General features: G+C 41.4%; 2 protein-coding genes across 3 annotated transcripts in view; one reads left to right on the top strand and one right to left on the bottom strand.

Annotated features, from left to right (window-relative positions):
* The window catches only part of LOC124595600 (mRNA (2'-O-methyladenosine-N(6)-)-methyltransferase-like), a 147,137-nt gene that overhangs the window by 82,177 nt on the left and 38,060 nt on the right, over positions 1–26,900 (top strand). For both annotated transcript variants that reach the window (XM_047134403.1, XM_047134402.1), the window contains 3 exons: positions 4,794–4,914; positions 5,124–5,265; positions 15,614–15,792. In XM_047134403.1, coding sequence (XP_046990359.1) covers positions 4,794–4,914; positions 5,124–5,265; positions 15,614–15,792 — 442 coding nt within the window. The remainder of the gene's footprint in view (positions 1–4,793; positions 4,915–5,123; positions 5,266–15,613; positions 15,793–26,900) is intronic.
* LOC124595601 (2',3'-cyclic-nucleotide 3'-phosphodiesterase-like) overlaps positions 5,612–26,900 on the bottom strand; it is a 160,529-nt gene continuing 139,240 nt past the window's right edge. Inside the window, exons 7-8 of the mRNA XM_047134404.1 lie at positions 10,422–10,526; positions 5,612–5,717 (exon numbers count right to left, since the gene is read on the bottom strand). Of these exons, the coding sequence (XP_046990360.1) occupies positions 5,635–5,717; positions 10,422–10,526 (188 nt within the window). The 3' untranslated portion in view covers positions 5,612–5,634. The remainder of the gene's footprint in view (positions 5,718–10,421; positions 10,527–26,900) is intronic.

The raw sequence follows: 26,900 nt of genomic DNA, 5'->3' as shown, positions 1-26,900 counted from the left end.
ATTTTAAATTTTAAGATACGAGTTAATGACAAGATGTATGCTTTCCAATAGTTTATTATTTGTTGTTTGAATTGTTCTACGATATAATAAGCTTTTAAGTTGATGAATCTGTGTAATATGGTCGTACCATAAGTTTATCTACATAATGTAAGCTATTTACATCCATTAGTATCATAAACTTCTAACAGTATTTAATATTTTGTTTGGTATTATATTTATGTTTGCTGTTATTTTGTCCTCTGTATTAAGTATTTTTAGTTATTTTTCATATCTGTGCATATACAGTCTCACATGTATGTGAATAAAATGTGTCTTAACTATCAACCAAAAACAGTAAAAATCAACAGAAAAAATTAAACAAAATTAAAAATATAAAACAAAATAATAAAAAAAGAAAAAATCTAAGTAAATGAAAAGCCTCCCTTAGCCATGTGACCTTGACGTGGCGGTGAGGCTTTTGTGCTCTGAGGACATAATAGGCTAGACATAATAGGCTATACTGGACAGGTTCAATCATACCAGGAATGGAACCATAGAGGATCCAGATTAACAATGCCCAGCTCCAGCAACACAGTTTGAAAGACAATAAAAAAAAAAACATTTACTTTAACAGTCATTGCCAAAGTCAACATGACTCTATGTTGATTGCCAGGCTATCGTGGTTTAATGTTAGAATTATGGTAGAGTAAAAGTGGGAAACCAGAATGAAAAATGTGCTCATCACAGCACAAGAGAGGGCCAATATGCCCTGGGCAGAGTTAGAGATGAAACAGTAGGGAATTTGCTTTTTGACTTATCTGGCTGCTCCACATACATTTAAATCAAAACATCTTGACATATTTGCTCTTGTTTACAAGTTAACCCTACTTTCCCAGTCCAGTGAGCTCTCTTAGCTGCAAGGTGTTAAGGCATACTTGCATCTTGTAATTTATAGGCTGAAGTCCCTGATCCTGTGGCCAAAATCCAGAAGATTTGCCCATATGGCTGAAGAGCATACATGAGAGTATACATTTAATAGCTCAAAAAGTTTTTCCATTTCTCCCACAAACCCTGTTACATGTATGGTGAAGGATGTAAGAGCAAATAATACACAAATTTATGTGCTTCTAGAGAGTGGGATGCATGTACAGTAGGAAATATCCAATAGCAGGGCTGCATCTATAATAAGAAGAATCACAGTTTGGGACTTCATGCATCCTAAACTTTAATGACACGTTGTGTCATATTGTACAACATGACAGATGCCATGTTGGGTGACAAGATTGCATATGTCCTGTTACATGACATGACATCATGTTATTTTACATGACATGATGCATTATATTACACAGCATGGGAACTAAAAATAACAAGTAAAAAAATGTGATATGTCAAGCTGTTTTGATTGAAATGTCTTTGAAGCAGCCAGTTAAATTGAAAAGTTAGTTCCCTTCTTTTATATTGCTTACTCTGCACAGAACACATTCTTGTTGATTCCTACAACTTAATTAACAGTAGAATTAAACTGCACTTTAAATGTTCCATTACAAAAATTCCACAGAATAACTGAGCTCTAGTGTGAATTTCTCAATCATCAAAAAGGAAGGGGGCAGGGGGAATGAAAGCAACAGTGTTTGGAGACATTAACAGGAAACCCACACCACACTCATGATTTAAAATACATAACATTGCTGGGTGGTACACCCGAGCATTTCAGTGTCCAAACAACAAATCAGAGGCCTATCAAATATGATGGTGCCACTTGGGAGAGCCCTGCATATAGGACACACAGCACAAGGTGCAATCACTGTCCATGCACTCCAAGCACAGACTTCAGTCCCTGGTGCAGCCATCTGTGTGTTGTCATCCATTTCAGCCACCAGTGGTCTTTCTCAGCACATGCTCCATGTCCTACCCATTCTGCTCCTCCCTGCCAGACTGCACTTAGTAGCCACGGTTACACTTTCGTCAAAACCAGTGGCAGCAGGTTCCTTAGATCCTTGTGCCCTCTCTGCTGCAGCTTTCACCTGCTGAGTGGAGTGGAACATCAACTGTGCCATGAAGTCATAGCATATTGCTATAAAAAGTTGTATTGGTGTAACTCAATTAATTATGAATGTTGCTCTCAGAATTATGTTTGCATCTAAAAATAATACTTACCTCTCACAAATAATTCAGTTGGTATTTTTGCATTTTTAAGTTACAGCTATATTAATACGATTATATTGAAACTGAAATATATAAATAGTAAATCCCCCATATCAAGATAGACAACGTAACAGTGTTGATCAGAGCTGAAGTAATAACTTATTGTTGGAAGCAGAAATGTACTGACAGTGCGTGCAAGTACATTGCACTATCCACTGTTATTATACATTTTTCACACCATTTGAAAGCTGTACAAGCTACAGAAGAAGAGGACACGAGGATGCGAAATATATTTGGCCACTAGCTTTTTACCTGCAGCTTCACCCACATAAGTGTATGTCATTTACATTGCTCACATCTCCTCCTTCCTCCTTTTTCTGTCCTCCTCCTCCTTCCCCTTCTCTCTGTCTGTATACTCCCTCTCTCTTCCACCTCCTCCTTCCCTCTTTCTCTGCTCAGCTCTTTAATGCCTGGAACGCATTCTGTTACTACCTGCACAACACACCAGTCTTGCAGGGCAGCCAGGATGTTGGGCATTACCAAATCTTTACACACCCTCTCCTACCCCTGTGGGGGCTGTGTGGTTCTCACTCCCGCAGTAATTCATTCCAGACAATAAGCAGTATGTGCATCAAGTCAGGTTGAGATCGATCTGGTGATTTAGGAGTATATGTGGAACACACATCCATCTTTATAATCCGTGTGACTTATATAGATCATCATTTTATTAACAACTGCAAGTTTTGTGCTCAATATAAATGTTTCTAAGCTTTTGATGTTAACAAAGCTATGAGTACAGTACCCAGCGCAATAAGCAAAATAGGGCTTTTTATTGTGAGAATACTCATTAGAAGGAGCTAAATGTTCATGTAAATATTTCCTTGCGAATCACTGCACCTATGTCATAATGCTACTTGTGTGTTTTGTGTGTACGTAAAAGAGGGAAAATCTTTATTTTCTTACTTTTACTGAAATAATTTATTACACTCAGCTGCTAATATAAGAAATCCATAATGAGACGAACATTTACTTAAACAAAGCATATGATGTAATCTGTAAATAAAACCACAATTAAGATACACAAGAGAAGCAACAATCAAAAGAGACAAGCTGCAAATAGTGAGTAAGAAGTCCTAGAAAAGAAAAGACAATGACAATTGTGTGAAAATCAAAAAGAGACGTCATGGACGTCGAAGACCCATAGAGGTCTCTGCAGCATTGCGCCGTAAGCCGTGGTGGCGCGCACCTCCTGGCACACAGTGGAACGCGTGATCCCAGCGGCCAATAGCGGTCCCCCCGATCGAGTATTTAAGCGCCCGCCTCTCGCGAAGCCAGTGAGTCTAATCGTTGCGTACATCTTGACATATTGCCTCAACAACTGACAGTGTGTTTACCGTTCTTTGTTTTCATTACTAGTGGACATCTTGGATTCATTTGGTTGTCTCTTTCACCCTGTTGCTTCTTGCATGTTATCATTGTAAGGTCTCTCTCGATCGTCCGTCGTTTCGTGTCTGTCCATTCTGTTCGTTTGTTTGTTCGTGGGCCGCTCTTCTTTTAGTCCAGACGCGCTTTGTCAGCCACCCTGCGACAATTCCGGTCGCGGTTACAACAGAAAATACATGTGAAATTACCACTTGTTACAGTGTGAGGTACTGGTGGTTATAAGAATAACACGAAACATCACACCATCTGCTTGTTGATGCAGACACCAGGTTCACAACTTCTGTGTTGGTGGACAGTTGTTAGACTGTCTCATTTAATAATCTTCCTGTGTCCATTTGCCCAGGCTAAGACCTTTGCACAAAATAATCTTCCAGTGGACAGCAGTATGTCAGGGGACATAAGAGAGGTATTTCACTGTGAATAAGAGGTCATTTTGGAGAAATTCTACTTAAGCACTGGAGCAGTTGGTACTGTTGCCACACACTAATTGAGACAGTATTACAGAGATGTACTGTGTCATTTGCAGATTTATTTTGGCCTATGATGCCAAGCAGCATATCAGGCATGTTTTGATCTGGTCAGTCGTAGCAGTTATAGTTACCTTGTATTAACATTTATGTTCATTCTCAGACAAATCTGTAGTGAATGACATGAAAAGAAAATTTGTTCAGGAACTACGTTGATGATTTGTTATTGCATATTCTGTCCTAGCATGCAACACATTATGCTTAGTGCGGGCTACTGCACACTGGCTAGAGAACTCCCACAAACAACACATTTGAGACTAATATTTACACTGCAGCATTGAAATGTATTCTGAGTATAATATGATGTATATGCCTATTGTGATGGTCACCAATTTCATAGTATTATTGAAGTATATGCTAGACATGCAGAGATAAAGAAGCTAGAATGAGATAGATAAGTGTTGGGAAGTGCACATCTACAGTGTGGCGATCACAACTGCCACCACCCTCCAAACTGTACAAGCACATTTAGAAAAGCTTTGTACAAAGCTTAATGTTTCATGGGGAGTCGTAACAATGGCTCACCATTGCAAACCAGTATGACTTGATTAGATTGATGGATAGATGATAGTATTATTGAAACTAGATGTGAGTAAATAAAGTCATATTACAGGTTCTTGGCAGTCATCTTTTTTTTTTCAAGTTCAGTAATCTATGTTATGATGCTAATGATGGCATCCTTTTCTCTATGTGCAGGAATGCCTCATCTGAAAGCCGTAAAGTTGTCAAATGGAATGCAGAAGATACATTTCAGTGGCTTCGACGAACTGTTGGTGCCACCTATGATGACTTCCAGGACAGGCTGGCACATTTGAAGGTAACCTCTCTCTCTCTCTCTCTCTCTCTCTCTCTCTCTCTCTCTCTCTCTGTGTGTGTGTGTGTGTGTGTGTGTGTGTGTGTGTGTGTGTGTGTGTGTGTGTGTGTGTGTTACTCCCCTTTTCCTCACTCTGCGAAATTAATGATAGATACACTCCGCAGTCCATTATAAGAAATTTAACTGTGTTGCTTTTTTGCATGTTGTTGCAGCGGCAATGTCAGCCACATCTTACAGAAGCCGTGAAATCATCAGTTGAGGGGATCTGTTTGAAAATATATCACTTATCCGTAGAATATGCCAAGAAAGTGAAGGACAAGCACATTGAAATTCTTAAAGAACATGGAATATCTGGTGAGTAATGAGTTAAAACATTTAGTGACTGTAACTGACCACATATTGAGAACAGTTTGGTATTGAAATTAAAGCTGCTGACTTGTCATCTGTGCACAGAAAATGTCTGGTTACTTGTCAGTAAGTTCCAAAGACCTGGAAAGATTGCTGGGGAATTATGCTCTGAAAGGTGTCCTGTACTACACGAGACTGTTCAACAAATTAGAGAAACCATCAAAAACCTGACTGCATCAAATTGTTGTTTAAGCAACAAAGTAGATGTGTCAGAATCAATTATTTTAAAAGTTTTATACTTCACACTAAAGAAAGCAGTGTTCCACATTCAGGAGCTTCTTTATTTACACCACGAAGATTATGCAGCCCGCCAAATTACATGTTGATTTTGTAGAAGCTGGACACAATGAGCATCTCTAGGATCACATTTTGCTTGCTGATGAGGCCACATTCCGCATCTGTGGAAAAGTAAAAGACCAGGTAATGAGTCAAATGTTCCACAGGCCATTTGTACAATAAATTGTGATGGTGTGTAACGAGTCAAAGAGACACACCAGAAGTGACTGTGTTTGGATTCACAAAGACTTCAGTCTATGGATCCATCATTTTCACAGAAGAGAGAATTTCAGGAAACATTACCATTGATATGCTGGAGCAATTCCTGGAACTACAGTCTCAGCAAGAAGGCATTATTGTCTTCCAACAGCATGGAGCACACCCTCATTTTTGCTCTCATAATAAGCGAATGCCTAAATCATAGATACACCAACTGATGGATAAGCAGAGGTTCAACAAGATTATGCCCATCATATTGATCAGATATGCACATTTGGATTTCTACCTTGGAGTTACATAAAGCTAAGTGGTGTATAAAAAAGGTAAGGGATCTCTAGGCTCTAAGATCTCCAATCTGGGTTGCAGCATTCACTATTTCATAAAGTGTATGTTTCAGAATGTATTCAGGTATGCTCTTCCAACAATGGGGGCAATGCTTTGAAATGGATGGAGGCCATATTGAAATGTGACAAAAATGTATACATAAATTGACAATAAACAAACATACGCACTGTATAAATACATCTGCTATTTCATAGAAATGGACTAAGAATTTATAGTTGCCCTATTTTTTGGAGAGAACTGATTTTCATCTGCTACAGCAATACTTTTAATCTTGCACATCTGCGATTGCAATGTTGACATTTGTTGCATACGACTTGAGGCACAATATGATGGTCTCATTTCATGTATTGGAAATGCTGTACTCACACCATTCTTGACAGTTTCATTTGAAACTAGCAATGAAACAGTTCACAAATGACAGTCAGTCGTCTGTGTCTAAGAAGAACAGTCATTTTCAGTACTAAATTTTCTTGTGTACTTTGTGCACTTGAAACAGCTTATTGCAATCCCAATTTAAATATAGATGTCACTCTCATTTATTTGAACTAGATGAATTGAACAAATGTTTTGTTAACAGAAAATGTTGCAAGGGAAAGTAGTGACATGATCTAAGTTGTGGCTGGCTGCAGTGTCTTGTCTGCCGCATTGTCGTTTTCCCATCATAACTTCCAAGCTTCGAACAGTAGTATTTTTTGTGATAAATGCTTTACTTCCAATGGTTGTTGGACTTCATATTAATATACTGTATTTAATGTGTATTTTTCACAGTTAAGAAATAAATATATGAAAAAAGCCTGTACATGGGATTTGGCAAGAGGACATCTTTGCACAGCACTGTGTTTGTCACATTACTGTACTTTTTAAATAACTGTAGCATATTTTGCAAGCCCATCTGAGATAATCATGTGTAAAACTGTACAAGGTGTTGTTTCTTATGTGACAGCTATTTGTAGTCATAAGTAATATTCATGGAGAGATAAAAAACACCAACATTAAGTCGAAGAAAAAGAAAAAAATTCTTGGTGAAAAGTGTACTTAAAGATGGAAGGAAAGATAGCATTTAGAAATGCGATACTGGGTAGAAAAATTACTTACAACCACTAACTATATAACAGAAGATGTAATTTAAACTGTTAAGTTTCAAACAATGTTCAGCATCCATCTTGATTCTGGCAGGCAAAGAATACATCTTAACTCCATTGTCACAGGTGTTATTGAAAATAATAGACTATATGTTAAAATTCAGGGCAAAGTAATAAACATTTTTTCCCCAAAAAATTTGTGGCCTGACATAAGAGCCACTAAAGATGGTGCCTTGCACATAATATATTAAAATGCTGTTATCGCTGGACCAGTTTTTATACCAGCTGGTTATAACTAAACTTTCCCTATTTGGCACGTTATAACATGGAAACTAATTACTGTATGAATGCCAAACTTTGTAGAGCATTAATTTCAAGGACATGGGGAAGAGAAATAATGCAGAATCAATTTAACTGAAACACTCTTAATGTGCTGCCATGGTGCATCATACCATTACATACCGGTACTATTACTGCTACAAAAGGCGCACAATATGGCGCCCATTGGTGTCCGGAAGAGTCTGAAAGTGCAGGATTGCATTCTGCATAGCAGAATGAAGCACGTCCATAGGTATGCTGGCTACCTCTCTTGATATGCTGGACTTCAGATCAGCACATGTGTGAATGTTCCCCTGGTGAACCCTGTCCATGAGGTAGCTCCACAACCAGAAATTAAGGGAGTGAGATCGGGTGATCATGCCGGCCAAGCATTTAGAACCGATCGGCTGATAATTTTATTGTTTCCAAATGTGTTTCGGAGAAGTAGCTGAACTTCGCGAGCAATGTACGATGGGGCCCCATCTTGCATGAAAACTGTTGAGTTCAATGTATCTCTCTCCTGTAGGGTGGGTATGAAATGCTGACAAAGCATATCTCAGTAACACTGGCTAGTAACACTGCACTTCTTTGGTCCATGAGCACCAATCTGTTCAAAAAACAATGGGCTAATGATGAATGCAGCTGTGAAGCCACACCATACGGTGACACGTTCACCGTACAGAGGACTTCATGCACAGTGACTGGAGGTGAAGATCTCCACATTCAGCAATTCTGTGTGTTCACCTCACGCTTCAGAGAAAAATGAGCTTCATCTGTCTTTAGAGTGGTCCTGTGGTGCTAGCTGCTGTACGATATGGATCTTGCACAGATACCATTTGAGAAGGGTTCGGAGCACCTTCCATACAGTGTACCAAGGGATGTTCAACTGTTGTGACACAGCACATGCACTGCATGACGATTGGGAACTGCACATAGTGTTGTCTGCCATAGCAACAGTGATTTTTCTTGAGCCACCTGTGGTGCAACCAGTCATCAGCCTCTTCTCAGAGCGACACACAGTTCTCCAGTTGATTCAAACTACTTCATCGTGCTCCACACAACAGGTGGAGAAAGAAGACCCTTCCATAATCCTTTCAGCCAGCTATATTCTTGAAGTGCAGCTGCAGCATTACAATTATTTTGATAATAGAGTTTTGCCAGTAATGCCCTGCTCCTTTTGTCCAACCTTATGTTGACACATCAACAAGTGCACTGCGCTGGTCAGGTGAGTGAGACTATGAATCGGGGTGACTGATCACAACAGTTGGAACGCTGTGACGTGTGGAAATCATGCATCCCCATACTCTGAACATTAATGCTACCAAGTTTGATACGTGTACAGTAATTAGTTTCTATGTTATAACTTGTTAAATAGGGAAAGTTTAATTATAACCACCCAGTTTATATCCTCAGTTTGAAAATACGTGTGTCTCGTAGAATTTCGAAGTATTATTTATCCAAAAATGTTAATCCCAGTGTTTTTCATTTTTATTTATGTATATATTTAATTATTTATTATCATGCAGTACTAAATTTTCTGCACAGAAGTACTAATGCTTTCTAGTTGAACAATGCCATGCATTGAACTAGTTGTCATTGCCATATTCTCAGATTTCAGTGTCATGAAATGAAAATCTAGTCTTATTTGACAAAGCATTTCAATTCTTGAATATTAAAAGCTTCAAAACGCATATCCATATTTCAAGAGGTACACTTACAAACAGTTTGTCATTTGTGCACTTTCCTCAGAACCAAAATTTGCAATTAAATTATTTAAATAAATGTTCAGCTGAGTCAGTATCCTTCTTTGACATTGATGATGCCTTCCTGGAGAACCAATGGGAACTAGTGTACCTGCAGTCTTCAAAACGTGGTAAACTGAAAGTGAGTACTGGTGGTAGTGTTGCTGCCCCGCAACTGGAAAACTATATCCTGCAGCCTGTACATGTTATAGCACAAACTTCATGAGAATTTCATTTAACTCACAACTATAACTTCTGCAATCTACCAGTCACAATATACACCCAGTCCACAAACACCTCTTATGTAGGTTGTGAATTTGAATATTCTCCTGCTGTTTCTGAGATATTGTTTGGACATATGAAATTTCTTCTTTCTTACTCCTTTAAGGTTGTGCAGTGTAACTTTACCCGTAACTTAAGCCCATTCATGTCTCCTGGATTTCTTTCACTAGAGTACCCTGGTTGGACCATTCTTGTACGGGTGGAATTTGTTAGCTTCCTCTTTGGGCAACAGAATGAAGGCTGTTTATGTTTATGACTTCACCACTCTTATAAAGTCATCTGCATTCTGAATTGAGGCTGTGCTTGGTCTGGAAACAATATGTTTTGCAATGTGGTGCTTGAGCAGGCCTCCTGCCTCCTACACCATTACAAGGCCCCATCTTGTGACCAGTACCATGTACACTCCATTGCCATAAATGACTTTGTGAACTCAAACAGTTGGCAATGATTTCCGAATTGATGAAATTGATGAGGGGAAACATCAGAAATAAGGTGAATTTTTTGCCTGTGAATGTAACTGTTGGAAAATGTTGTCAATTGCCAACAAGGCGTATATCATTACTGTGTCTTTGTTGTAAGAATGTGACGCTCAAAAAAAAATTTTTGAAACTTGGGTCATTACTCTAATGCTAGTCTTGTTCTTTCTGTGGCAGACTCATTGGCCATTTCTTGCAAAATCACAGTGACACACTAAACACAGTTGTTGAGCCTTTACACATCCCTTCTCTTCTGCAGTATACCTTTGCTATTTTTTCAGATGTTGGTATGCCACTGCTTTCACTGTACATTTTACAAGTTCATCAATGGACAGGACTTATCTTAATGAGTTTATTCTTACCCTCTGTAGCATATGTAATTTCAGAAGAATCAACAGTTGTGTTTTCCGGACCATGTATCTGCAAGCCAAGTCTGCCTATCCAAGCTGGCCACCACATTCCTGAAACTAATAGGTTTCTCTCACTCTACATCACATATGTCTAACAACTTCACACATTCAATCAAGGTGTCATATACCACAGCTACAAGGAAGTTATTCTAAATTTGCAAAATTCAGATTTTGCACAATGCATACACTTATGTACATTTATAGGCAGGTGTGAAACCATTCACTTAAGTCATAGTGCATAAAATTTTGATCTTCCGTTGTGATTATAAAATGTTCCTTCTTACATATATACATCAAAAGTTTCATTTTTAAATGTACTTGGGTACTCCACAAAGCTGGATGGCATTGTTCAAATGATCCAGTATTACAGCAAGTTGACTTGTTGCTCTCTTCATGCAATCCTTATGTCTGGCCTTTCTTTAAACAGGCAGAATCGTATATGTCCTCTGCCTCCTGTTGTCGATCTTAGAACTGTGGTAATCAATGCAAGTTCAGGACACAAGCTGAGATGCTCAGTCTCTGTGCTGCTACCCTGAGGGTTAGGATGCTACTAATGTGGAGAAGATGCATCTGCATAATCTCAGCTCCTTAGTTAGCGTGGCATGACTGGATATTCTTACAGGCTGTTCTTGTACTTTAAGCATGCTCAGGGCTGGGTCTCAAGGGTTACCTAGTTGAAAACCACTGTCAGCTCATCATGTGGTTGGATCTCTCTAGATTATTTTGAAATGCATCCCAGAATGTGTTGGCCTTTTCTTAACAACTTTGGTGCCATCGTAATAAATGCTTTTCTCTGTTTTGACCATTTGCAGGCAGGACGTGGAACTGGCGTCGTAAGCGAAATAAGGTTTTTAGTAATTTTGACTTTTTCTCTGAAAACTTCTCGATCCTGAGGGTCATCGAATGAAATTTCAGCTTCCTGTAAATCCTTTTTAACTTGGCTTGCCCATTTTTGAATACGATTTTGTTTTTGAAACTGATGAATGTATGCGATGAGTAAGTCTTTGTGGGTTCATTCTTTCCAGATGACCAAAAAACACCATTCTCTGCTTCCTCATGCTGGTAACAACGTCTTCTGTATGTTCGTATAATTCACAGTTGTGTCTTTGGCGGAATTCTCCGTTTTCTTTGATAGGGCCAAGGATTTTTGTCAAAATTTTCTGGTCTTTTATTTCAAGTTTTCGTTGTGGTCCTTTCTTCATCATGTTTACACACTCTGATGGATACAAAGCCGATGGTCTAATTATGGTGTTATAATTACAGAGTTTTAGATTTAAAGACAGGCTTTTGCTTTTGTATAAGTCTTTGCACAGATGGAAGGCACCTTCTAGTTTAGGACACCTACTTTCTACAACTGCATTTTATGAACTGTCATGTGTAATTATTTCTCCAAGATATTTAAATTTCTTCGCCTGCTTGTGTTTCAATATGAGGAGGAGCATGTTTGATGTTTGTGATGAATTCAGTTTTGTTAAGGACTTGGAAGAGCAGTTGAACGGAATGGACAGCGTCTTGAAGGAAGGATATAAGATGAACATCAACAAAAGCAAAACGAGGATAATGGAATGTAGTCGAATTAAGTTGGGTGATGCTGAGCGAATTAGATTAGGAAATGAGACACTTAAAGTAGTAAAGGAGTTTTGCTATTTGGGGAGCAAAATAACTGATGATGGTCGAAGTAGAGAGGATATAAAATGTGGACTGGCAATGGCAAGGAAAGCGTTTCTGAAGAAGAGAAATTTGTTAACATTGAGTATAGATTTAAGTGTCAGGAAGTCGTTTCTGAAAGTATTTGTATGGAGTGTAGCCATGTATGGAAGTGAAACATGGACGATTAACAGTTTGGACAAGAAGAGAATAGAAGCTTTCGAAATGTTGTGTTACAGAAGAATGCTGAAGAGTAGATGGGTATATCACATAACTAATGAGGAGGTATTGAATAGGATTGGGGAGAAGAGGAGTTTGTGGCACAACTTGACTAGAAGAAGGGATTGGTTGGTAGGACACATTCTGAGGCATCAAGGGATCACCAATTTAGTATTGGAGGGCAGCGTGGAGGGTAAAAATCGTAGAGGGAGACCAAGAAATGAATACACCAAACAGATTCAGAAGGATGTAGGCTGCAGTACGTACTGGGAGATGATGAAGCTTGCACAGGATAGAGTAGCATGGAGAGCTGAATCAAACCAGTCTCAGGACTGAAGACCACAACAACAACAACAACAACAACAACAAAGGCTATTTTTAGGCCAGTCTTAGCAGCAATTGATTCTAGGCTGGACACCTGAACCTTAGCTTCATCAATATTATTTGCAATGAGTACTAGATCTTCAGCAAAAGCCAGTTTCCACTGAGGCCATTTCTTTTGTGTCCAATTTGAATCCCATAACATGGCGGTACAGTTGTTTTCCACTCTCTGACTATCTTTTCCAGGACACAGTGGAAAAGCAATGGAGAGAGCCCCTGTACAGATTTCAAATGGTTCTGATAGTTCACCTCTGAACTTGACCTTTGACACTGTGTTATTTAAAGTGGCGCTTATCAGATTGATTGTTTTCCTATATAGACCAAATTCGGCAGCAAGGGTGTTCTTTATTGTTTCTCAATCAATTGAGTCATACGCTTTTTGAAAGGCGACAAAGGTCACAACAAACATTATTGATCTTGATTTAGCGTATGATATAACAGATTTCAGGTTATGGATCTGCTCTGCACAGGATCTTGATGTCCTGAAACCAGCTTGATATTTACCCAATTGTTGATCTTAAGACTGATTCAGCTCTGTTTAACAACAGTCTGGAAAAGATCTTGTACGTCGTTGGTAGCAAAGAGATTCCTCGGTAATTATTCAGATCACTCTTATCACCTTTTTTATGTAGTGGGTGAATAATTGCTACTGCCCAATCTGGAGGTAAAGCTTCAGTTTCCCAAATCTTCATTATGATATCATGGAAATGATTTAGTGTATCATGATCTGTGTATTTCCACATTTCAGCCAAGGTGCGATCCTCACCTCCATATTTGTTATTTTTCAAGCCTTGTATAGTTTTCATGATTTCATCTAATGCGGGAGGGGGACTATCTGCAGGAGGAACAGTAGGACAGAAATCAAGCTTTTCATTTGGATTTTCAGCATTCAGTAGGGATGAAAAGTAATTTCCAAAAGCTGCAGCACATGATTTGTCATTCAAATTTAGTTTTCCATCGAGTCCTCTTATATGTAATGTAGGAGGTTTAAACTTCAGTAGTTGTGATTGAAAGGCTTTATAAAATTCCTGAGTGTGATGTCTTCTAAAATTTGCTTCTATTTCATCGATTTGGTTTTTGTTGAAGAATCTCTTAGTTGTTTTCAATACTTTTGATGTATCTTTCCTGACCTTCAAGAAGTTTTCGTGATTTTTGGAGGTTTTCTTGCTATTCCATTTTATCCAAGCCTGTCTTTGCTTTTCAGTTGCTTCGTTACAGTCTTCATTCAACCATCGGTATTTATATTTTTCATTGGTCAGTATGGTTTCAGTGGGTGATTGTACCATGGCTTCCTTAATTCTGTTCCAGTCTGTTTTATTTGGTTTTCTGTGTAGAGTTTCTGTAAGTTTGTTGTTGACATCTCTCAATTTACTTATATCAAATTTTGGAGGTCTGTTTTTTCTTGAAATGTTGGAAAGGTTCTTTCGGCTCTCTGGGATGGTATTCATTTTTACCAGAGACAAGTAATGAGCAGAATGAATGTTGGCATTCCTCAAAACTTTAACACTTAAAATTTCCCTGTTGGATTTTTTAGAAATAGCTGCATGGTCCAGCTGGAATTCTCCAAACATTGTGTTAGGGTGTTTCCAAGTTTTGGCTTTTTGAGGTAGACGCTTGAAGGCTGTGGATTTTAAAAGAAGATCACAGTTCTTACAAATATCAATTAGTCGCTCACCATTTGTATTGGTTCTTTTATGTGCAGGGTAGTCACCAACAATTTGCTTATACTTTTTTTCTCTACCAATTTTTGCATTAAAATCGCTCATCAAAATTATGGAATGGTGTTTCGGAACTTTGTCAATTGTTTCTTCAAGTTTTTCCCAAATTTTGTCGACTGATTCTGATTTGTTTGATTCATTTGTGGGAGCATGGAAATTTACTATCGTAAAAGCTTTATTCATAGATTTGAAAGACAGTGTTGACATTCTTCCACAACTTGAAGAGAAATCCAAGACTGAATCAATCATTTTCTGGTTGACAATAAAGCAAGTGCCTAGATGTGGTATATTTTTTGTGACTCTTTTGCCAGGTTTTCCTTTGAATATTCTAAAGGCTTCCGATTCAAAACAACATTCATCTCTGAATCTGATCTCCTGTATAGCTTATATCATTACATTTTTTTCTCTTAGTATGCGTAGCCCCCCCCCCCCCCCCCCCCCCCCCCCTGCCCCAAACAAGCTTCTTTTTTTGGTAGGGGTGAAAACATTTTATTTTCGGATTGCTCTTGTTTTCTCAGGTATTTGGTGTTCTTGCAACTTCCTGTGTGAAGTTCAAATGTTTTTGTTTTTCTCATAATATTGTGAAAAGGAAAATTGTTGCTCACCATATGGCGGAGATGTTGAGTCGCAGAAAGGCACAATAAAAAGGACTGTCACAAATATAGCTTTCAGCCAGCAATGCCTTCGTCAAAATTAGATGACAGACACACACATACACACTCACGCAGACGTATCTCACACTATCATGACTGGAGTCTCAGTTGCCTGAGACTGCAGTCGTGTGTGTGTGAGCTGCATTTGCATGATTGTGTATGTGTGTGTCTGTAGTCTAATTCTGACGAGGGCCTTACTGGCCGAAAGCAATATTTGGAACAGTCTTTTTGTTGTGCCTATCTGCAACTCAGCACATCCGCTATATAGTGAGTAGCAACTTTCCTTTTTACAATATTGTTACATCTCATCCTGGATTTTCCATTGTTTGATTTTGTTTTTCTCATATTTATCCACAAGAACTTTTTCGTATATGAGTTAGGAAAATGAATTATTTGAAAATTTGGACTTCCTCTCCCGCTGCAGAGTGACAAATTAATAAAAATTTAGAGTGTAAGCTAAAATAATTAGGCCTAATATTAAATTACTACTTATTGTAAAACTTACAAAAAATGTTTTTTTTTCCAGAGGTAATTGCTCCAGTGCAGGTAGCAAATTTGCGAAAAGTATGGTGCTATCCAGTGCAGTTCGCAACGCCACCATGCCCTCGTCTCCCACAGATAGATTATTTGCTGGAAAGAGACCAGGCTTTGCTGCGTTACCATATGGAAACAGTAACGATTAATGCAGCCCACTTACAAAAGCTGGTACAGTTTTACATGTTGTTTATTTAAAACTGATATTTACTTTCAGATTTTGTAGGTATCTTAGGTGTTGTGTCAATAATACATTATAAAGAAGAGAAACCACCTTGTATTCAAAAGTAAGTAATGTTGTTTTGAGGCATTGCTGTTTTGTGTAAAAGAGAAAGTAAAATAATTAGTGAAACATGACAGCAAGTGGTGGTGGAGAATATTAGATTAGTGATATAAAAATGTGGAGTGAGAAGAGACACTAGTAATAATCACAAGTTAGTCTTTAAAATATTCCAGTACTGGCTTACAGCTCCATGTCATCCCAAACAAATCATTGACAGATCACAGATCAAAAGTATGGGAAAGAGCTTTCCATTGACCTTTTGTTGTGATATGCTGACACTATAGCCATTATATAATTTTTGTAGATGTTAATATTTTTCGTGTAAAAATTAGTTGGCTGAAATTACACCACAATGTGTAGGAATAACGTGGCCAGTACTCTCTCCGGACTAGAATCCTGTTGAAGGTGTCTAGAGTACTGCATCATTGTCATGGAAATATGAAAACACTGTTGGTTGTTCACAATAACCATGCAGTATGAAGGGGATAGAGATAATGGTCGCTTCTGCTTCTGAGTTACTCCAGAGGTTAAAAAGGTCCTCCCATGTGTTGAGTCATATAGACAAGAGTTACAGCACACCTGCTACGGCATAATACAGTACATCAGTTGTTCTCGACCTGAGGGTAATTATTCCCAGAAGTGTGAAATGAAATTTTCAGGGGTAAAACAACTGGTTCTGCAGTGTTTCAGTCTTGATACCAAATTATTTAAAAAAATAATTATTATAATCACTAGTTCAGAAGATGTATGATTACATAAGTTACTAATAATTAATTTTTTTCCCAAATACTAGCATCAGCACGTGACTAAGTGTGGTGGGGGTTACAGCTTTTGAAAGTTACGTATGGACATCTTCCTCACACGGGCCACCCACTACACATCAACTTTGTACCATCCTTCCATGACAGTAAGATTGGGGCAGATGTATCACATAATTAAATGTTAACAACAGTATGAAAAGGATAGATCGCTACTCACTGTAAAGGTGTGTTTACACTTGTACGCCTTGCAGCCAGTTGCCACACAACTGTAGCTTGCCTCATACGGAAGAAGAGGTGCCCCCTGTGAACATAGGTGTGAAAGGAATCACTCACATGCACATGTTCTGGAAGAGGCTTGCACCTACACCTATGCCTCTACTTGCGTGTGGGATAAGCACAGTTGCACAGTGACTAACCGCAAGGTGCATGGATGTATAAATACACTTTAAAGGTTACACGTTGAGTTGCAAACAGGCACAACAAAAATACTTGTAAATGAGTTTTCAGCTGAAGCCTTCTTCAGAAGACAAACATGCGCACGCGCGCGCACACACACACACACACACACACACACACCTCATGCACACGTGACTGACTGCTGTCTCCGGCAAGAATGCAACTGTTGCACTGAACAAAAGCAGTGCCATGAAGAGAAGGGGGGGGGGGGGGGGGAGGGGGGAGAAGAGATAGCATGTTACAATGGGGGGGGGGGGTGGAAGAAGAATGCTGTGTGGCACAGTATGGAGGGACTAGATGGCGGCAGGACAAAGCTGACAGGTGCAGTGGGGGAGGGAGGAACAGAAAGGGAGAGGAGGTGAGAAGAGGAAAAGATTAGTAGGTGTGTTGGCAGAGAGCAGCACACAATGGAGGTGGTGAGAGAATGAGGGTGGGGGAGGCAGGAGAGAGACGTAGGCGGAGTGTATGAAAGCTGTAGGTTACCATAGGTTGAGGTCAGGATAATCTCTGGAGTGGAGTATGTTTTCTAAGAGTAAGTCCCATTTCTGCAGTTCAGAAAAGCTGGTGGGTGAGGATACAGATGGCCTGTGTTTTGAAGCAAATCAAACATGTTATGTTCAGTTGCAAGTTGTGCCATAGTTTGGAAGTGGCTATTCATCCAGGTGCACAACTCGTTGGTAGTCATACCAATATAAAAAGCTGACCAATGATTGCAGCAGAGCTGGTATATTACATAGCCGCTTTCACAGTGATCCAGCCCGTGATGGAGTTGGGTAAGCCTGTGACAGGGCTAGAATAGGAAGTGCTTGTTGGGTGGAAAGAGAAAGTCTGCATCTGTCTCTTGCACAGGGATTTGAGCCCCGTGGCAAGGGGCTGGAATTGGGAGTGGCATGGGGATGGACTAGGACATTGTGGAGGTTGGTTGGGCAATGGAACACCACTTTAGGAGGGGTGGTAAGGATCTTGGGTAGGATACCCCTCATTTCAGGGCATGACGATAGATAATCAAAACCATGACAAAGGATGTGTTTCATTTGTTCTACTCTGGGGTGGTATTGGATGACGAAGATGGTGCTCCTTTTTAGCTGGTCCCTGGGGGTGGGGGTGGATTGGGGCTATGTGGGGGTATGGCACAGGAAATCTGTTTGCAGACGGTGGCTGGGAAATAGTGTCTGTCTTTCGAGATGTTTGCAAGACCAGCTTGAGGGCAAAGGAGTTCTTGTCACTGCAGATATGATGATGATGATTGGTTTGTGGGGCGCTCAACTCCGTGGTCATCAGTGCCTGTAAAAAGTTCCAAATTTTTACACAGTCCAATCTATCTACTGTCACGAATGATGATGATGATGATGATACAAACACCCAGTCCCTGAGCAGAGAAAATCCCCAACCCGGCTGAATCGAACCCGGGACCCCATGATCCAGAGGCAGCAATGCTAGCTACTCGACCAAGAGCTGTGGACTTCACAGCAGATATCCTACCCTCAAGTGTCCAGGCTATATGAGACGGATTTTTTGGTGTGGAAGGGATGGTGACTGTCAAAATACAGGTACTGTTGTTGGTGGGTTTAATGTGGACAGATGTGTGGATTGGAGCCATCAGAGAGGTGGAAGACAATATCCAGGAAGGTGAAACACTGGGGTCAGGAGGACTAGATGAAGCAAACGGGAGAGACGGTGTTGGGATTGTGAATGAACGAGGATAGGGTGTGTTGGCCCTGAGTCCAGATCATGAAGATATCTTTGATAGACCTGAACCATACCGGGGGTTTAGTGGTTTGGGAGGCCAGGAAGATTTCCTCTAGGTGGCCCATAAACAGGTGGGCGAAGGAGGGTGCCATGCATGTTTCCAAGGCTGTGACTCAGTTTTATTTGTATATGTTCCCTTCAAAGGAGAAGCAGTTGTGTGTCAGCATAAAGTTAGTTAGATGTATTACAAATGATGTAGTTGGTTTAGAGTCTGAAGGACAGTGGAAGATGTAACAGCGAGACCATAGACAGGAGGGATGTTAGTTTATAAGGAAATGATGTCAACAGTGATTAGTAAGGATGCAGAAGGTAAAGGGATAGGGATGGTGGAGAGTCAGTGAAGGAAGTGGTTGGTATCTTTGCCATGGGAGGCTAGATTTTGGGCAATTAGTTGGAGGTGTTAGTCAATGAGGCCCGAAATTCTTTCAGTTGGGGCTCAGAAACCAGCTACAGCGGGGTTTCCAGGATTGTTGCATTTGTTCTACAATGGGGTATCCAGGATTGTTGATTTGTGGATTTTTGGAAGCAGGTTGAATGTGTGTACAGGGTGTCATAGGGGTGCGGAGGAATGGATTCAAGGATTAGGTTCTGGGAAGGGCGTAGGGCTTTAAGCATGGATTGGAGGTAATGTTGGACACTTCTGAGATGGGAGCACTCTGGCAGAATTTATAGGTGGAAGAATCACAATAAGATGTGGCAGTTACTGCACTTCATAACACCATTGGTGGTACCTTTGTCTGCAGGTAGGATGATTTGGTCAGGGTCTTACTTTCTGGCCTGGAAGAGTGTTCCAGACACCATCCCTATTAAATAATCCAACCTGCTGACATTCTACCCAACCCTTATCCTACTACAGTGTTCCTCCTCATCAATCCCTCGTAGCACCCAGACCCTGCCTAGCTGACCTTTCCAACTTGCCACATCCTCCAAAACTCCCTAGCAACATTCCACTCAATCCAGAGCCAGAACAATCCTGGATCACTTTTGTTAACGTTTCCACCAAAATCCTCAGTCCCACAGAAATTTCAGTTCTGTCCAGTGGCTTCCCCTTCAGCCTTACACCCAGATTTAACCTTGTTGGATTTGTGAAATACCTACTCCCTTTCTCTCAATCCATACAATGGAAACACTTCTTTGCCACCAGTCTCTCTGATTGCATCTTTCTCAGTTCCCACCACCATCTGGTAATCCCCAAGAATCAGCTTCATCACGCAATACCCAGATTGGAACAGCTGAATCACATCCTTTGTATCAGTGCTTCGATATCTACAGGGTGGTCCATTGATAGTGACCAGGCCAAATTTCTCATGAAATAAGCATCAAATGAAAAAACTACAAAGAACGAAACTCGTCTAACTTGAAGGGGGAAACCAGATGGCACTATGGTTGGCCCGCTAGACAGCACTACCATAGGTCAAACGGATATCAACCGCGTTTTTTTAAATAAGAACCCCCATTTTTTATTACATATTCGTGTAGTACGTAAAGAAATATGAATGTTTCAGTTGGGCCTCTTTTTTTCGCTTTGTGATAGATGGCGCTGTAATAGTCACAAAACGTATAAGTACGTGGTATCACGTAACATTCCATCAGTGCGGAAGGTACGAGGGTTGTTTTTTAAGTAAGGGCCGTTTTTATTTTTAAAAAAAGATACAAATACTTTTGTAAAAAAAACTTTTATTTTCTGATTCTACACACTTTTACTTATTTTTCTACATAGTTGCCTTGTTTACTTAAGCACTTGTCATACTGTACAACTAAGTTTTTAATTCCCTTCAAAGAATTCGGCCGCCTGCTCCGACAGCCAAGAGTTCACGGCCGCTTTCACTTCATCGTCGTCATTGAAGCGCTGCCCGCCAAGATGGTGTTTCAGGTACCGGAAAAGGTGAAAATCGCTAGGAGCAAGGTTGGGGCTGTATGGTGCATGGTCCAAAACTTCCCAGCCTAAAGAATCAATTAAATCCCGAGTCTTTTGAGAGGTGTGAGGCCTAGCGTTATCGTGCAGGAGCAAAACTCCTTTTGTCAGCATGCCGCGCCTTTTGTTTTGAATTGCTCTGCGGAGCTTCTTTAGAGCTGCACAGTAGGCATCTGAGTTGATTGTCGTTCCTCGTGGCATAAAGTCCACTAGCAAAACACTGCGCGGGCCCATAACACATTTGCCATAATCTTGCACTTTGACAGCGTCTGTTTGGCTTTGACCTTGACGGGTGAGGTTGTGTGTCACCATTCCATCGATTGTCGCTTGCTTTCGGGAGTGATACGGGATACCCATGTTTCATCTCCAGTGACAATTTGACTCAACATGTCATCCCCTTCTTCCTCGTAACAAATCAAAAAGTCCAATGAAGTGGCAAATCTCTTCCCTTTGTGGTCCTCTGTGAGGAGTCTGGGTACCCACCGAGAACACAGTTTCTTAAAGTTTAGGTTTTCAGACACAATTTTGTACAAAACCGATCTTGAAACTTGTGGAAATTCCAAAGAAAGAGTGGAAATTGTGAATCTTCTGTCCTCACAAATCTTTGTTTCGACTGCAGCCACCAAATCATCAGTGATCACAGAGGGCCAGCCTGAGCGTTTTCTTCGTCATGGACGTTTTGATGGCCATTTTTAAACTCTCTTACCCATTGACGCACTTTACCTTCACTCATTGCATTCAAACCATAAACTTCTGTTAACTGACGATGAATTTCTGCAGCTGATAGGCTTCTCGCGGTCAAAAAACGTATCACTGACCGTATCTCTCACGCGGCGGGCGATTCAATAATCGTAAACATTATAAAGTAGCACAGCGATGCGTACACATCAGCTAAAGAGCTGCAACTTGCATCAGTGTGAATGGGAAGGATGCCGGGAAGTGGCGCGGTGGCTTGTTCCAGCGTCCGCATGAACTACGGGACTACACGCGCGAACGGCCCTTACTTAAAAAACAACCCTCGTATTTGCTTCGTGATACATTACCCGTGTTAAAATGGACCTTTTACCAATTGCCGAAAAGGTCGATATCGTGTTGATGTATGGCTATGTGATCAAAATGCCCAACAGGAGTGTGCTATGTATGCTGCTTGGTATCCTGGACGACATCATCCAAGTGTCTGGACCGTTCGCCGGATAGTTACGTTATTTAAGGAAACAGGAAGTGTTCAGCCACATGTGAAACGTTGACCACGACCTGCAACAAATGATGATGCCCAAGTAGGTGTCTTAGCTGCTGTCGCGGCTAATCTGCGCATCAGTAGCAGACAAATTGCGCGAGAATCGGGAATCTCAAAAACGTCAGTGTTGAGAATGCTACATCAACATCAATTGCACCCATACCACATTTCTATGCACCAGGAATTGCATAGTGACGACTTTGAACGTCGTGTACATTTCTGCCACTGGGCACAAGAGAAATTATGGAGACGATGACAGATTTTTTGCATGCATTCTATTTAGCGATAAAGCGTCATTCACCAACAACGGTAATGTAAACCAGCACAATATGCGCTATTGAGCAACGGCAAATCCACAATGGGCTGTGACAAGTGGAACATCAGCGACCTTGGCGGGTTAATGTATGGTGCGGCATTATGGGAGGAAGGATAATTGGCCCCCATTTTATCGATGGCAATGTAAATGGTGCAATGCATGCTGATTTCCTAAGTAATGTTCTACCAATGTTACTACAAGATGTTTCACTACATGACAGAATGGCGATGTACTTCCAACATGATGGATGTCCAGCACATAGCTCGCATGCGGTTGAAGTGGTATTGAATAGCATATTTCATGACAGGTGGATTGGTCATCGAAGCACCATACCATGGCCCGCACGTTCACCGGATCTGACGTCCCCGGATTTCTTTCTGTGTGGAAAGTTGAAGGATATTTGCTATCATGATCCACCAACAATGCCTGACAACACGCGTCAGCGCATTGTCAATGCATGGACGGAAGGCGACTTCTCGCTGTTGAGAGGAATGTCGTTACATGTATTGCAAATGCATTGAGGTTGACAGACATCATTTTGAGCATTCATTACATTAATGTGGTATTTACAGGTAATCACACTGTAACAGCATATGTTCTCAGAAATGATAAGTTCACAAAGGTACATGTATCACAGTGGAACAACCGAAATAAAATATTCAAAAGTACCTACGTGCAGAACTGGGAAAACTCCTCAGAACTGTGGGTGTGTGCGTGTTTTGGAGAGAAACTGGTTTTTACCAGACTCTGCCTGGAAACTCAACAGGTAATCAACTTCCCCTAACAACCTGTTTGCAGCTCAACTGCTTGTTTATTTTGTGAGCAGTGATCAGTTATCCATCCTCATATAGGTATTTGTTTGCCATATGGTTATACACTCTGCAAATAAAATTTTGTTCTGTTGCTACATCTTGCATCAGCATAATGTGGTACTACCATTGTTGTTTGCACACCTTGTAGAGTTTTTAAGCACCACTGTGATTGAGTAAGAATGTTTGAAAGGTGACACCAGCTGTTGTCCCTAGTATTCCATACTATAATTGAGTGGGATAGTGCAGAGAAGAGCATATCATTGTTCCAGTTCCAAGTGGCAAAGCACAGACTGTTGAGGTTGATGTTGAGTCAACATGCCCAAATCAATACACTGTCTATTTACACAAACAGATTCACTATGTTGCAGCAGATGTCAGTGCAATCTGTTGGTTATCAGAATGGTATCCATCATACTGATATCATCCTAACAAGACTGCATTACCAGCAAACAGAAAATGATGCTCACAACTGATTTCCTCCCAAGGGGCTCGCCACTCTTTGGCGGGTTCGTTCTTGGCTACCATGGGGCCCCAGCCTTTGCCGCATTTCTTCCTTTCTGTGCTGCATGTCTATCCTCCTGCTGTTCTTTTTCCCCTCCCTTGGGGAACATGTCTGGGATATTATTGGGAATGTTCTGCATTGTCTGTCACTGACGTAAGAACAGTCTCACCTTTGTTTTTCACTCTCTTTTTCACCGAGCGAGGTGGCGCAGTGGCTAGCACACTGGACTCGCATTCGGGAGGACGACGGTTCAATCCCGCGTCCGGCCATCCTGATGTAGGTTTTCCGTGATTTCCCTAAATCGCTCTAGGCAAATGCCGGGATGGTTCCTTTGAAAGGGCATGGCCGACGTCCTTCCCTAATCCGATGAGACCGGACAGGCAGGATTCACACGTACCCCCTGGTACTGGCCATGCCCAGGGAGGGGTGATTGCCTGAGCTGCAACCTTCCCAAATTGCCAGTTGGTCCCCCTGTTAGGTATTTGAAGGTGTGAACATGATCTAAGGTGGGTGTGCTCCCTTGTGAAGGGGGCCCCCAGTTGGAAGTAGTGCACCATCGGAGACACTGACAATCATGGGGGATTTTCTCACAATGAGTCAGTAATCTTCCCAATCAACATCTACAAAACGTAAATGTTATGAGGCTAATAATCCAAAGACCCTTCCCACTGCACCACGGTTCTTGTGGTCTTACATACTGAAGACGGCCAGTCCTTCACCATAATAAATCCGTTAATTATTCAGAAAGGTGTTGATGCAATTGCCAGCCCTGTGAAATCCTGCTCTCATTTACCCTATAGCACTTTGCTTTTGGAGACTACTTCTGATTCTCAAGTGCAACAACTGCTTGCTGCCTCCCTTCTCCATGGCTGCTCTGTTTGTGTCAAGGTCTATAGAACTTTGAATTCTTCCCATGGTGTAATTTACACCAGGCTGCTTGACGGTCTTAACTGAGGCTGAAATCCAATCTTATCTCTCTGATCAGGGTGTCGTTGCTGTCCATCGCGTAATGAAAAAGGTAGATTCCTCCTTAGTGGCCACTCTCGCACTCTTTTTCTCACCTTTGATTGATTGGTGCTTCTGTCCAAGATCAAAGCAGATTATGAAATTATCACAGTCCAGCCATACATTCTAAACCCAATGTCATCATTTCAACCACACTAGAATGTTTTGTCAACACCCAGCCAAATGTTTAACCTGTGGTAGGGATGCGCATGAGGGCAATTACCCACCTCTTTTCCCCAGGATTGTCCCATGTATTTTGATGAGCAGGCTGTCCAAGAGATCCGGGTAAAGAAAAAAGTGCCATACCCAGTCGCTCACAAGTTACTGGCCAGTCGCAAACCCTGTGTTCTCCTGTCTGGCACCTATAATTTGGTTCTTGTTACCCCTCGTTCCATGAAGGACATAGCCATGCAGACATGACCGCAACAAGCCATCAAACTCTCACCTCGAGGAGCAAAGCCACCGGCTTCACAACCGGACAGAAGTAGTACTCCTGTGAAGTCTTCCTCCGTCCCTCCAGCCAAACAACACCCAAATCTTCCTCTAAGCAGAAAGGCTCGAAGAAGTCCACCAAAGGCAAAGTGTCTTCTCTTTCGCCAACTTGGAGATCCTCTTCGATGGTGTCGCCACGTGATACCTTAGCCCACCAATCGTGTTTTAGTGTTCAACTCCACAGACCGACCATACAAGCAAGTGGATGCTTCTGTGGACCCCATGGAGCATGATCCTTTTGCTTCTGTGCCCTGTAGTAGCGACTCTGCACTGGCTGTCACTCGGCTTCTGTGAACCCCATGGCACAGGAACCTCCTGCTTCTGTGCCCTGTAGTAGCAACTGTGCACCAGCTGTCACTTGGCAGCCGCCGAGGTGACACCCTTACATCTCTTCCTCATCGTGACTCTCCTTCAATGGAATGTTCATGGCCTTTAGTCCCACAAAGAGGATTTATGGCTGCTTTTAGCATCACAGTGTCTCCTTGTACTCTGCCTTCAGGAAACAAAAGTGCGCCCTCATGACCGCTTTGAGCTTTCCAATTTCTTACCGGTTCGTTTTGACTTTCCCCCTGAGGTCAACATTCCGTCTCATGGGGGCGTCATGCTGCTCATATGGGATGACGTTTGTAGTCAGCCCATCTCCCTGACTACCAATCTTCAAGCTGTTGCAGTTCGCCTTTTCCTTCCCCACCTGACTTTTTCTCTCTGTACCATTTACGTATCTCTGCCATTCAATGTTATCAAGGCAGACATCCTTCAGCTTGCTGGGCAGGTACCTCCCCCATTTTTGCTACTCGGTGACTTTAATGCGCATCATCCCCTTTGGGGTTCTCCTAGGACCTGCCAGAGAGGTGCCCTCTTGGCTGACCTTTCTAACCAACTTAACCTCTTCTGCCTTAACACTGGAGCACCCACTTTCCTTTCGGACTCCTCACACACCTATTCCCATTTGGACCTGTCCTTCTACACTGCCCAGCATGCCCATCATCTTGAACCTGTCCTTCTACACTGCCCAGCATGCCCATCATCTTGAGTGGTCCATTCTTTCTGACACCTACTCGAGTGACCATTTACCATGTGCTACCCGTTTGCTGACTCCTACCCCATTCGCGTGCACACCCAAATGGCAGCTTACTAAGGCTGACTGCTAACTTTACTCCTCCTTGGCAACCTTCGAAGAACAAGATTTCCCCAGTTGTGATGACCAGGTGGAATATTTCACAAACGTTATCCTTACTGCTGCATAACATTTCATTACTCGTACTTCTTCTTTACCATGTCATGTCCCAGTCCCTTATTGGACTGAAGCATGCCTTGATGCAATTCGTGCACGGCAAAGTGCTCTCCATGTTTTTAACCATTATCCTATGATGGCAAACTGCATTCATTATAAACAGACGAGTGCAAATTGTCGTCATGTTCTTCGGGACAGCAGAAGAGCTAGCTGGATTTCATTCACTAGTTCTTTGAACAATTCTACCCCTTCTTCTGTCATTTGAGCCAACTTCCATTGGCTCTCTGGGACCAAGATCTATTCCCCAATTTCTGGCCTGACAGCAGCAGATGATGATGTCATTGGGAACTCTATTGCTATCTCCAACACTTCAGGCTGCCATTTTTCGAAGTTTCGAGCTCTTCCCACTGTCACCCTGCCTTCCTCCATCAGAAACGACTGGAGGAGGCTTGGGTGATACCCTTCCATTCTCTGCTCAATAGGAAACTTACTTCGTCCTCCTGTGTGTCTTACCTGG

This window comes from Schistocerca americana, chromosome 2 (assembly GCF_021461395.2).
Source record: "Schistocerca americana isolate TAMUIC-IGC-003095 chromosome 2, iqSchAmer2.1, whole genome shotgun sequence".
In the NCBI taxonomy this organism is placed as follows: domain Eukaryota; kingdom Metazoa; phylum Arthropoda; class Insecta; order Orthoptera; family Acrididae; genus Schistocerca; species Schistocerca americana.
This window is presented reverse-complemented; position numbering and strand designations above follow the sequence as displayed.